This window comes from Eumetopias jubatus, unplaced genomic scaffold (assembly GCF_037043125.1).
Source record: "Eumetopias jubatus isolate StellerSeaLion01/CBP00866 unplaced genomic scaffold, mEumJub1_p1.0 scaffold_3, whole genome shotgun sequence".
Classification (NCBI taxonomy): Eukaryota; Metazoa; Chordata; class Mammalia; order Carnivora; family Otariidae; genus Eumetopias; species Eumetopias jubatus.
Window position 1 is genome coordinate 48,289,980 of NW_028274809.1, and position 14,147 is coordinate 48,304,126.

The following is a 14,147-nucleotide window of genomic DNA, read 5'->3' on the forward strand; positions in this document are numbered from 1 at the left end:
TAAAATTTATGGTGGATTAAAAAGAGGAGGAAGAGAATGCAGGAAGATTACTGAAATAGTCAAGGATGAAGGAAACAAGGGTTGACGCTGTGGGAATGAAAAAATAGGAAAGGGCAAAAGAAATTGAGGTAGATTAGACAGAAAGTGGCAACTTCGGGACACAAATACAAAAAAGAAGAGTCAAAGATAACTCACATTTTGTGTCTGGATGAAAACAAGAAAGATCAGGAAGATGATGAGTTTGATATTCTATTGAACTTGAGGTGATCATTGGCCACTGGATGTAGGTGTCCAATATTTTCTGTATATATATGTAGGCTATGCATGGAAGTATTTTTAGTGACTTCCAGAAGTCTAACAAGGCACAGAAAAATTTAGCTAATGTGTAGTCCACTGAAGGGGAGATGGGAAATATGATGTATTATCTATGGAAGAACTGATGGCAGTGGAGTATGGGGATCGTCCTGGAGACAGTTCTCTGTACTGTACCTTACTGAATCCCAGTTTATCAGTAATGTGCTGTAGCACTATAAACAGCCACAGCAGGGACCCTAACTTTTCCACACTTCGTAAAATTCAAAAGTCATACTCATCAAGCAATCACTGAAATATATGAGCCAATTATAATATCTATATTCATAAACAATTTTATACCATGCTTTACTTTCCAAAATAACTGGTTTTTATAATCAAGTAAAACAACTTCAAAAACTATATGATAAAACTATGATTATGAATTTAACAAAATAACAAGTTTGACTGTTTTTCACTTTCTTACCTCTATCATCAAAAGCACTTGATTTTCTAGTTACTCCATCTTTCTATATGGTACATTAAGGAGAAAAACATTCATTAGCAACTGTACTTCTAAAAGAAATTTTGCCTCTATCAGTCAACGAAATGTATAAAAACTTTCCCCCATTTATCCCCTAACTTTCACATGAAAATTGTCTCAGGGAAAATATATATTAACAACCTTCTAGGATATCTTCTATAGGGATCTCAAATTTAATTAGTTTAAAATTGAGTTCAGTATGTAGCAATGTACCGTTGTTCCTTTTCTACTATTCCATATTTTGTTTAAAGGCATAGTAATCCATTCAATGGTTGGTTCTAAAAGTTTAGAGTCATTCAGTCTGTTTAAGGGAAATAAATATAACCCATTCCAATCCAGCTTACAGCTAGGCAAACACATTTCTCAAAATTTTGATCAAAATTTTATTTTGATTTTGAGAACATCATTTCATTGTGGTATCATTTTTCTGTGTCTTTCTGTCCCATCAGGCAATGGGTCCTCAAGGGGAGTGATTATGTTTTATTCATCTTTTTATCTTATGTGTCCCAATTTCCTCATTTCCCTTCCTTCTGGTTCCGCACAGGGCTTGGCCAACAATAGATGTTCAATAAATTTTAGCTATTATTATTGCAATTGATAAATGTTTGGATTAGTTTCTGCTAAATTACATAGTGACTCAATACTCTGAAGGAAAGATCTGGCCTCATGAATAGACCCTAATATTCGTAGCCAATCAGTATTATGCTAGTGAAGGAGATAGGATATAGAAGTCAAAAATTAACTAGATAAAAAAATCACCATTCAAAAGTTTGAAGACCGAATTTTATACCTTTTGTTCAGTACCATTAACTTGCACTTCTGACTGGCCAGCTGAAGTTGTTGGTTTTTTGACAACAGTCTTTGAACTACTTAAAGATTTATAAATAACATTTGCTGCAGGTCCTAAAAGTAAATGAGAGAGGAACACCATAGTTGTTTTATTTTTAACAACCTATTGAACGGTAATTGAAATACAACAAACTATACTTATTTAAATTGAATATTTTTTTTTCAATTTTAAAATATGTCTACAACTCTGAAGCTACCACTGCAATCAAAATAACTTTTCCAATACCATTAAATTTTTTTTCATCCCCTGAGAAGTGTTTTATTATATGGATACACCACAGTTTTTTATCTACTTACTTACTGTTGGAATTGTTTCCATTTTGGCCTCTCACAAATAAACCTTTATGAGCTTTCATGGACAAGTCACTGTGTGGACATGAGTTTTCATTTCTAATGGGTAAATACCTAGTAGTGGAATGACTGGATCATATGGTAGGTATAGGTTTAACTTTTAAGAAACACCACACTGTTTTCCAAAATGGCTATACCTTTTACATACCATTCAGCAGTGCATCAGAGTTTCAATTCTTTCAATCCTTGTCCACATTTAGTAAGCAGAAGAAAGAAAATAGTAAAGATCAAAGTGAAAATCAAAGAAATAGAAAAAAGAAAGAAAATAATTAACCTAATAGCTGATTATTTGAAAACTTCAATAAAAGTGATAAGCCAGACTGACCAGGAAAAAGAGAAGACACAAATTTTCAGCATCAGGAAAATTAGAGATAATAGCATGATGAAAGTCTATAGATAATACTAATAATAATAACAAAGGAATATTATGAAAAATGGATGGCAGTTAAGTTTAAAATCTTATATACAAATGACAAATTCCTTGAAAAACACAAACTAATCTCATTCATGAATAGCTGATATGAAGAACTACATATCTATTAAAGAAATTGAATATGTTAAAAACATGTCCAGAAAGAAAGCTCCAGGCTCAAATGACTTCATTTCTGAATTATATCTGATATTTAAGGAAGAAATCACACAAATTCCATACAAAGTCTTCCAGAAAATTGAAGAGGAATGAACTTCTCTCTCAACTCATACTTTGAGATTAAGATCCCTTTGATACCAAAATCATTAAAAGACATTACAAGAAAAGAAAACCTCCATCAACATCCCCCCACTAACAAATATACAAAAATTATAAATAAAATAAATTGAATCCAACAATATAAGATAAAGATAATGCATAATGAATGAGTAAGGTTAATCCCTAGAATGCAGGACTGGTTTAACATTTAACATTAAAAATAAGTCAAAGTGATTCACAACATTAAAAGAAAAAAGAAAAGTTAGATGATTATCTGAAAGATGCAGGGGAAAATATGATAAAGTTCAATATCCATTCATGATAAAACCTCTTTGTGAACTAAGAATATGAGGATGTGTCCTTCCTCTGATAAAAGCTATCTTCAAATCTCTAGAGCTGATACTCTAATTTATATTGATCACTTTCCCTTAAGTTTTTGGAACAAGATTAAGATGTACACAATCACCATTTTATTCAACACTATCCTGGAGGTGCTAGCCAGCAAGAAAAAGGAAATGAAAAGTGAGTCCAAGTAAATCCCAGCAGACTATGTTGTAGAAACTAGAAAGCTCATTCTAAAATTTATATGGAGATATAAAGGCCCTGTGATAAGCAAGTCAGCCTAGAAGAACCACGAATGTTAGAGAACTCAAACTGCCAAATTTCAAGACTTATTATAAAGCTACAGTAATTAAGAGAACATTGTATTCACATAAAAACAAATAGATAAATAAAACAGGAGACTTTCCACAAATAGGTCTGTCTGTATATCTATCATCTATATATGTTCACTTTATCTTTGCAAAAATTCCAGTAAAACTCAATGATGCTGAAGCAACTGATTGTGTACAAGATAAGCTTGAACAAGCCTGTCTTCCCAGACAACAAGGAAGCTATCAAAAATCATTAGGGTTATGTCACAAAGGACTCAAGAATTATCCTAAAAGGAGATTCCACTGGCCAAAGCTATCAAAATTTCAGCATTAATAAACATGGTAACAGAACTGTATTGAAGCACATTGAATTTATTTAAATCTATAGATTCATAATGACACAAAACAAAACTAGTTGCTTACTGTTGGAGGATGCTACTGAAACAATTTACTATTTTGAAAACTGATAAATAATGGTAAAATATTAAGCATCAGTCTGCTTTTCAGAAGTATCCTGTACCACACTGTAACCAAACAGTAGTTAAGAGGAAGTTTATTTTATACAAGTATTACAGTTAATCTATGAAGAAGGAGTGATAGAATTAAAATATCCCAACTTTGCAACCTGTAATTAATTCATGGATCTAGGCCTTGAACATAAATGGCTGCTAACATTACAAATAGAAAGAAAAGGAGATATTATATTCCACCTGAGGGAAGGACAAACAACCATCTATGAATCAGTCTTGTTAGAGAAACTGAACCTGCAAAATGACAGCATAAGAAGACCCTGACCTCACCTCCTCCTTTGGACACACTAAATCTCCAGCTACATCTACAACAACTCTCTCTGAAAAGGAGAGATAAAAAGGCCACATCTGGTTGAGAGGAGAGGCAGAGGCATGGTCTAACTGAAAACCCCACCCCCAGTGCAGCAACCCACCGGTTAGAGGGATTTCACAAATATGGAGCACATCCCTGAGTTTGATCCCCCTAACCCTTGGGACCTGCACTGGAAAGATGAGCCCCCAAACATTTAGCTTTAAAAATCAACATGGCTTATGTCTAGGAGATTCAAAGGGCATTGGGAAACTGAAACTCTGTTCCTACAGGGCTTGTGCACAGACTACTTATCCTGAGACCCAGCACAAAAGCAGCAGGCTGAAAAGCACTTAGACCATACATGAAGGAGATCCACTGGCTATTCTTAAAGCATCTGCTGGATGGGCAGAGGTTTGTTCCAACTCTCTCCAGGGAAAGAGGTGCTGGTTGGTGCCATTTTTACACTCTCTTACCTTGCTAAGTGCTGGCGATGCCAGATGCCAGTTTTTACTCTCTTTACCCTGTTAGCGCTGCTCCTGGGGCCCTGCCCCACTAAAGCCAGTGGGTGGGCTTGCCTGCCCCAACACCCCCCTGTGGCCCTGCCAAAGCTAGCCAGTACACATAGTTCACAGGAGATATCCTTTGAATGCCTGTCTCTGGTGGCCAAGGGGCCCTGCATTTTGGGGCCCCAGGGAACTGAAGCAATCAGAGAGACAGTTCTTGGCAGGATGCTGCACAGACAATGGGTGAAACACACCCCCAGTCTTCTTTTGACCACTCCCTTAAGACTGGGAGAGAGAGATGTTTTGCCTCATACATAGAAGCAAAGAATCCAGCAAAATTAGGAAATGGAGGAATGTGTTCCAAATTAAAGAACAAGAAAAGCCCCCAAAGAAAACTTTAATAAACAAAAGATAAGTAGTTTGCCTGATAGTTTAAAATAACAGTCATAAAGATGCTCATGGATCTTGAGAGAAGAATTGATGAACACAGAGAGATCAACAAAGAGAGAGAAAATACAAGAAAATGCCAAACGTAAGTCATAGGGCTGAAGAGTACAATAACTGAAATGAAAAAGACACTATAGGGGTTCAACCACAGACTGGACGAAACAGAAGGAAGGGCTAGTGATCTGGAATACAAGGCAGTGGAACTCACCCAAACAGAGCAGCAAAAAGAAAAAAAAAAGTCAAAAAAATAGGTTAAAGGACCTATAGATAGCTTAAGGGACCTACCAGGATGCCAGTTAGGCAAAAAAAGAGAAACAACAGGAATCCAAATTGGAAAGGAAGAAGTAAAACTGTCACTATTTGTGAATGACACGATTTTATATATTTGCAAAGGTATTATGCAAAGTGAAACAAATCAGAGAAAGACAAATACCATGGAATTTCACTTATATGTGGAATCTAAAAAATAAAACAGATAAAGGAAACCAAACTCATAGACGCAAAGAGCCGATTGGTGGTTGACAGACGGGGCAGGGTTGGGGTGAGGAACAGGAGAAGTGGATCAGGATGTACAAATGTCCAGTCACAAGATAGGCACGTCATGGGAATGTAATATACAGCACAGGGACTACAGTCAACAGTATTGTATTGCATATTATGTAACATTATACTGTGACAGGGAAACTAGACTTATTGTGGGATCATTTTGCAGTGTATACAAATATCAAACCATTATGTTGTATACCTGAAACTAAGATAATGTTCCATGTCAGTTATACCTCAATAAAAAAAAAAAACAAAAACAAAAAACCCTGAAAGTGTACAGATCTAACTAATACTTTACAGGAAATACAGAAGAAATGATATACATTATTTACATACAGATACAATCAGCAAAAGTCCAGTCTGTGAGGAACTCAACAGGACAAGCAACTCAGTTTCTTCAACAAATAAGCAATTAATTAAAGGAGGCAGGGAGGGAGGGAGGGAGGGAGAAAGGTATATGGAAGAAGAACCTATTAGATTAAGATTCGGGAGACATAACAAATTATTGTAATGCGTGTCAATATAGATTCAAACTAACATCAAAATATTTTTGTGACATTTATGAGATCATTGGAAAGTTGAATAGGGATTTATTTTATTACATTAAAGGATTATTTGTGCCATGTAATAATGGTATGGTTGGTACACATTTAAAAAATCCTTATCTTTTAGGTACCTATTTTCATATTAATGGGATGCGCTTTGGAACAACAAGGCAGCAGAGAGAGGTTGAGGGCATAGACAAAGCAAAATTATTCATGAGTTGTTGTTGAAGTTGAATGATAAGCACATTAAGGGTACTTCTGGTTTTTACTTATTTTTGAAATGTTTAATAAGAAAAGCTAAAAAAACCATTAACAAAACTGGAAATATTTGCTGTAAATAAACAAAAAATTAACATCAGTCATATTGAATTCAGAACTTCTGTCATCAAAAGCTAGAAGGAAAGAATAGAAAAAAATTACAAATTAAAAGAAGTTATTTATACTATATATATATATGTATATAATAGATGTCTAGGATGGCTTTAAATATCTTTCAAATCCACAAGAAAAAGAAAACCCAGTAGGAAAATGGACAAGAGATTTGAAAAGATAACTTCTCAGAAGAGGAAACATGACCCAGAAATCCCATATCTAGGCATATAACCCCGAGAGAATCTCCTCTCTGTGAGTACCATGAGATTTTATATATATATATATATGAATGTTCAGTGCGATATTGTTCAAATAACAAATACTTCCCTCAGCAGAAAAACAAATGTATAAATTGTGTTATATTCACACAATGGGATGAGATCAGTAGTGAAATGAAATAAAATGTCAGGCAGCACAGAGATAAAACTTCTAAAATATAATGCTGAGTGTAAAAAGCAAGTCACATAAGACTGGATACAACAGTATATAAGTTACATTAAAATATTTTAATGGTATCTATGTCTATATGTGTATATGTAGTTTAAGGGTATACACTCATGTAGTAAATATATTTTAAAATAATGGTTACGACAGTCACCAGATTTGAACAGTATTTCTTTCTGTGGGAGAAGGAAATCTGCTTTAAAGAAATTTGGCAAAAGATATAAACTTACAGCTTAAGGAAATTCAGTGAACCTTAAAACAGAAAAAAAAAGGAAGAAAGAAAGAAAGAAATCCACACCAAGACATATCAAAATCAGGCTGCTAAAAACTATTTCCCACCCCCAAAAATCTTAACAACCAGAGAAAAATGTCACCTTACTTATAGAGGATCAACAATTCAAATATGGCTCATATCTCATCTGAACCATGGAAACACAATGAAATGGAACAATAGTTCTCAAGTTCGGGGGAAAAAAAAACGTCAACTTACAATTCTATATCAAATAAAAACACTATCATTCAGGAATGAAGGTAAAGGAAAGACATTCTTAGAGGAAGGGAAATTAATATGATTCAGTGCCAGAAAATCTGTTCTAAAAGAGATTCTAAGGGAGGTTCTATAGACTAAAAAAATGATATTGGAACAAAACCTGGGATATCAGAAATTAAAGGGCATTCAAAATGGCAACTATTTGAGTGAATATAATAGGCCAGTCTTCTATTTAGTTATTCAAAATAAAACTTATTACATTCTCTGAGTGGATGTTTGATGTATGTAGATGTAAGACATAGGACAACTATAACAAAGGGAAGAGAGATAAGGAGTCATATATAGTGGCGAAATTTTCACATTCCACTTAAAGGGTTAAATATTTATTCATAGTTGATTGTGAAAAGCTTAGTACATTGTTAGCTGGAACAACCCTAAAAAAAAAAAATCTGTACAAGGAGACATAGTAAAACAACAGTCATGGACAGGGGTGCTTGGGTGGCTCAGTCAGTTGAGTGTCCTACTTCTGATTTTGGCTCAGGTCATGATCTCAGGGTGGTGAGATCAAGCTCCACATCTGTCTCAGCACTCAGCAGGGAGTCTGCTTGGGGATTCTCTCCCTCCCTCTCCCTCTGCCCCTCCCCTGACTTGTGCACTCTCTCTCTAAAATAAATAAATAAATTTTAAAAGAAGTTATGGACAACTGGAAAACAAATTTTAAAAATGTCATGTATAATAGTACAAAAGAAATGAAGTACTTATGTATAAATATAACACAACATATACAAGATCTCTATGCTGAAGACTATAAAAACATGACAGAAATCAAGTACAACCTAAATAAACAGAAAGAGTTACTATGTTTATGGATTGGAAGACCAAGACCTGTGAATATTTCTTTTCTCCTCAAAATGATCTATAGATTGATTTAATGTACTTCATTAAAAAATCCCAGGGTAATTTTTGTAGACAAGCTGATCATAAAATTTATATGCAAAAGGCAAATTAATTAAAATAGTCCTTAAATTTTAAGGGAAAAAATAGTTAGTAGAATTATACTACCTGAATTTAAGACAGTAAAAAGCTACAATAATTAACATAGTGCAGAATTGGAAAGAGATAGACACATAAATTGATCAATGGAACAGAAAATGAAAAGGTAAAACACAGACTGAGAGAAAATATTTGCAAATCACATATCTGAAGAAGACTTATATTCATAATGTATAAATAACTTCTTAAACTCAACAGTAAGAAAACCAACCAATTAAAAATGAGCAAAAAGCTTCAACAGATACTTTACCAAGCAGGATTTACAAAAGGCAAACACATATGAAAAGACAGTCATCATCATTAGCCATTAAGGAAATGCAAATGAAAATCATGATGAGATACCACTACATCTATTAGAATGACTAAAATTAAAATAAAAAATTGCTGGGATGTGTGGATGGCTCAGTTAGTTAAGCATCTGCTTTTGGCTCGGGTCATGATCCTGTGGTTCTGGGATCGAGTCCTGCATCGGGCTCCTTGCTCAGCAGGGAGCCTGCTTCTCCCTCTGCCTACCGCTCCCCCTGCTTGAGCTTGCTCTCTCTGTCTGCCAAATAAATAAATAAAACCTTTTTAAAAAATTGCTGAAAATACTAATGGCAGCAGGGCTGCATAGCAAATGGATCTCTCATGCATTACTGATGAGAATGCAAAATATTATAGGCATTCTGGAAAGCAGTTGGACAGCTCTTTATAAACTTGAACATACATTTATCATATGACTCAACAATCCCTTATTTATACAAAAAGCTGACCATAAATACTTCTGATTTTTCTATTCATAATCACCCAAACCTGGAAATAACCCAAATTTCCTTCAACTGATGAATGTACATACAAATTCTGGTGCATACATACAATGGAATACTACTCAGCGATTCAAAAGGAGTAAACTATCAATGCATGCAATAACTTAAATAAATTTTGAACACTGAATGAAAGAAAACATTATCAAAATGTCAAATACTGTAAGATTCTATTTCTAAGACATGCTCCAAAGGGAAAAGAACTATAGTGATGAAGAACAATCAGTGGTTATCTAGCGTTATTAGTGGGAGGGAGGAATGTATGACAGCAAAAGGAAAGTTTTGTGATGTTGTGATTGTAATGACTGAATCTTGTGTGATTGTGGTAGAGATCACACAAATCCATCCATGTGTTTGGATGCAATTATACAAAAAAAAAATCCATTTTGCCTTAGCTAATTTGAAAAAACAAAGTGAACACCTCAGGATCTTTTTGAGAGAAATAAGAAAACAGACACAAGATCAGAAGCAAGAAATACAGGGAATTTGGGGCTCAGAACTCATATTGGAGAGTTGCCGGCTACAAAATGTGGGGCAAATTACCCATAGGACTATAAAAGCTGTGATACTGTACAGAGTTCATATTCAGGGTTCAATGATGAAAAGTAAGAAGGTTTGATTGCAATGACTAGGAGAGAGAGGCACTTCCAATAATATAAAATGACTGGTGATGTCGCTGATGTATAGTTCTAAAATTCACAAAAAAATAATGATTCACAAGGCACTCTTAGACTGAAGACCTCTCACCCCAATACTGGTGTCAGTAGAGTTTCAGAATTCATCTTTTAATGGAATGTTTCCCAACTATGCTTAATTAAATTTATAGGTTTGATCCCTGAACAATTGTCACAGACTGGTAGCCTGGTAAGGATGAAAACAATATTTTCCATCTACCATACTCTCCTAATAGCACTAGAATTTTTGTCATCGGTAAGACCAGTCTGTGTTGCTTTAAGCACTACAGTTTTAGAAGATCACTCTGTGTGAAATAACTGCTTTGGAAACTGAGAATTTAGTTTCATTGTCTATATTTAGTGTGGGGGGGGCTGGTGTTGTCATAATTTTGTATGTTGTAGTAACTCTGGTGTCTTAAAAAAATGTCTTTGAACTTTAAATATAGGACCCATGAAGCTTAGTGTTGAATTAATTCTACCTCAGTGGTCCTGAGAGTGGAAGACAGCTTCCACTAAAGCATCCTTGTCACTTCCCAGGTTTCTAAGTCTTGATGAGACTAATCAAATTACCTCATCAGGGAGGAAAGATTTTGGACTTTTTTTTCTTTAGATTTGAACTGATAAGGCCAAAAGAATTTTAACTTTTATACTTTAATTTTTCCCTGGAAACTTGATAGTGGGAGGAGATTCATATTGTTTAATTTTTAACAGTCTCATACTTTTGATAGCGTATTATTTGGGGGAGTTTTATGCTGTAATTTCGGTTCCTGGTTTAATCCAACGAGCCTAATAGACAATATCAAGTAACACAGCATGAGATAAATAATAAATAGGGCTCACGGTGGCTTTGGAGTTAATTTCTGACCCACTTCAGTGTTTTCTTAAAATAATTTTGAGCATTATTAAAACTATTTTGCGACTTGTTGGGTTTCGTATACTGTTTCTTTAACAGCAATAGACTCTTCATTTGATTTTTCTAAAGTGATGACATAATGTTAAGTTTAGAATACAAAATCAGTAACTAGAGATCAAATTCTGAAAGCAATAGAGATTGTGTCATTATTGGTAAGCATCACTCTAAATCAGTCATTTGACAACTGAAAACAGAAGATTTAAGGCATTAAAAGCATATAAGCAAAAGATGCTATCTCAGTCTTTCCCCAAATTACTACTTAGTATTTCTTATTAAAATATTCAATTACCATATGTGCCTTTACTTGCTGTCTGGTCACCAACAGTGTAAATTAAGTTTTGATTATCATAAGTCTTCTTTTTCTTCTTTGGATAATAAGCTTAAAGAAATGTAATAAAACATGTATTTTTAATAATAGTGATGACAGAATTACCCAAGATCAACTATTTCTTCATGCCCAAGAAGAAGTGAGCCTTATGCTAATTTGTATGTGGTACTTTGGGGAGGCATTGGAAAAAATGGAGAGATGTGAAATGGGGAGACAATTACTCTTGAAATATTATCCTTCAAGTTAAAAGGTACACTTGGAGGGACAGAATTTTCTTCTGGTAGAGAGGAAAGCTATACAGAGACCAACTGTAACATGTCATTTCCTATTTGTGGGGATGCATACCAACATAGCTACTGGCTTGAAACCCACTAGCCCACAGTGACTATTGTAGTTCTTGGATGTGCCTCCCAGCCTGGCATAAACAACTGTATACATATTCCTCCTTTGTGATACAGGTAATTGTATTTCCTGTTTCTAATCATTTAAGGAGGGCAAAAGCTCCTCACATCAAGTGTACTCAATTACACTTTCATTAGAGATGTTTTCATTACAGATATAAAATGTGAGAGTGATCTATCTCCCCACTGGACCAAATTCACCCTTCCTCTCTCATTCTCCCTGTCTCTCTAGAAAATGTCTCCTTAGTGGAAGATGACAATGTTACTTGGAAGTATAATTCAATTTCACTTGTAAAATAGATATTCTTCCATCACCTTGATAATATAAATTAAATTCATTTACATCTTCTTCAAAAGAGGGGTTCTGGGGCACCTGGGTGGCTCAGTTGGTTAAGCGTCTGCCTTCAGCTCAGGTTATGATCCCAGGGTCCTGGGATCAAGCCCCACATCAAGCTCCCTACTCAGTGGAGAGCCTGCTTCTCCCTCTGCCTGCTGCTCTGCCTACTTGTGCTCTCTCTCTCTGTCAAATAAATAAATAAAATCTTTAAAAAAAGAGGGTTTCTGAGGGAAAAAAAGACGGCAGAGGAGTAGGGGACACTACTCCAACCAGTCCCCTGAATTGAGCTGGATATCTACCAGATCATTCTGAACACCCATGAAATCAGCCTGAGATGTAAGAAGATAGATCTGGATCTCTACAAACAGAATATTGCTGGCAGTTGATTTTGAGGTATGAAGCAGGGAGCCATGATTATGCGGGCAGACATTGGAAGATAAATGGAAAGAGGAGGGAGCCTCAGGGATCCTGCACCACTGGAGCGTGAAAGCCTCCCACGCTGGGGACCGGGCACAGACTCGCAGACTGGTAGTGGTGGGGAAGGGACTCTAGGGCAGCCCCCCTGGACTGAAACCTGGAGTTGCAGGGGTGCATGTGTGAACTGGGGGTGGCTGGTGGTTTTAGAAGCACAAAGGGCAGAGACCTGCCTGGACCTGGCAGCGAGGACTGGGAATGCTGCTGAGGGGTGCACAACCCAGGATGCTGTGGTTTGAGCAGCACAGAAAGAAATGGAGACACTGTGGCCTGGAGGGCTCACTGAAGAACAGACTGTGATTGCTGTGCTCAAAGCAGAGGGTTGGAAATGATCTCTTCTGCTCTCTCAGAAGAGACATGGAAAGCCAGCAGGGAAAGCCACTAGAGAACAAAAGCCCCCAAAAAACCGGTTTTCACTAAGACCATCCCCCCCCCACAGGGAGACAGGGCAACTCTGCCCAAACAGGGTTGCCTGAGTAACAGCACGGCAGGCCCCTCCCCTAGAAGACAGGCTGGCAAAACAAGAGGCCAGCAATGCTAAGGTCCCTATAAAACAGGTGCATCTTGCTTGGCTTGTGACCAATAATTTGGATTCTGTACATTCCCTCAACCATCCCTCAACAGAATGACTAAGAGGTAGAACCCCCAAAATAGGCAGGACTCAGAGACTGTGACTTCTGCTTCAGATTTACAAATGGATATAGATATAAGCAAGATGTCAGAAATAGACTTCAGGGTAACAGTTATGAAGACGACAGCTAGAATGGAGAAATTGATTAATGGCAACACAGAGTCTCTAAGGGCAGAAATGAGAGCTGACCTGGCAGAACTTAAAAATGCTATCAGTGAGATCCATTCTAATCTAAATACTCTTTTAAGAGCTAGGGTAAACAAGGCAGAAGACCGAATTAGTGATCTAGAAGACAAAAATGATAGAAAAGAACGAGCATGAGGAGGCCTGGAAGAAACAGCTTAAAATCCATGAAAACAGAATGAGAGAAATAAGTGACACCGTGAAATGTTCCAATGTCAGAATTACTGGGATCCGGGAAGGGGTGGAGAGAGAGGGAGGACTAGAAGATATATTTGAGCAAATCGTAGCTGAGAACTTCCCTAATCTGGGGAGTGAAACAAGCATTCATGTCCTAGAGGCAGAGAGGACCCCTCCCAAGAGCAAGGAAAACAGGCCAATGCCCTGGCATGTAATAGTAAAACTTGCAAATCTTAGAACAAAGGAAACCATTTTAAGGGAAGTTAGGGGGAAGAGATTACTTATGTACACAGGGAAGAACATTAGAATAACGTCAGACCTATCCACAGAGACGTGGCAAGCCAGAAAGGCATGGCAAGACATATTCAGGGTACTAAATGAGAAGAACATGCAGCCAAGAATATTTTACCAAGAAAGGCTGTCATTTAGAATGGATGGAGAGATGCAGAGCTTTCAAGACCAGCAGAAACTGAAAGAATATGTGACCACTAAGCTGGCCCTGCAAGAAATATTAAAGGGGGTTCTATAAAAGGAGAAAGACCCCAAGACTGATATAGAACAGAAATTTACAGGGACAATCTATAAAAACAAGGTCTTCACAGGCAACATGATGACAATAAATTCATAT

At 36.3% G+C, this 14,147-nt stretch overlaps 1 protein-coding gene across 1 annotated transcript in view; it reads right to left on the reverse strand.

Moving 5' to 3' along the window:
• Positions 1 to 14,147, reverse strand: part of FSIP2 (fibrous sheath interacting protein 2) — a 103,719-nt gene that overhangs the window by 72,514 nt on the left and 17,058 nt on the right. The window contains exons 9-11 of the mRNA XM_028124491.2: positions 11,278 to 11,367; positions 1,626 to 1,738; positions 779 to 821 (exon numbers count right to left, since the gene is read on the reverse strand). Of these exons, the coding sequence (XP_027980292.2) occupies positions 779 to 821; positions 1,626 to 1,738; positions 11,278 to 11,367 (246 nt within the window). The remainder of the gene's footprint in view (positions 1 to 778; positions 822 to 1,625; positions 1,739 to 11,277; positions 11,368 to 14,147) is intronic.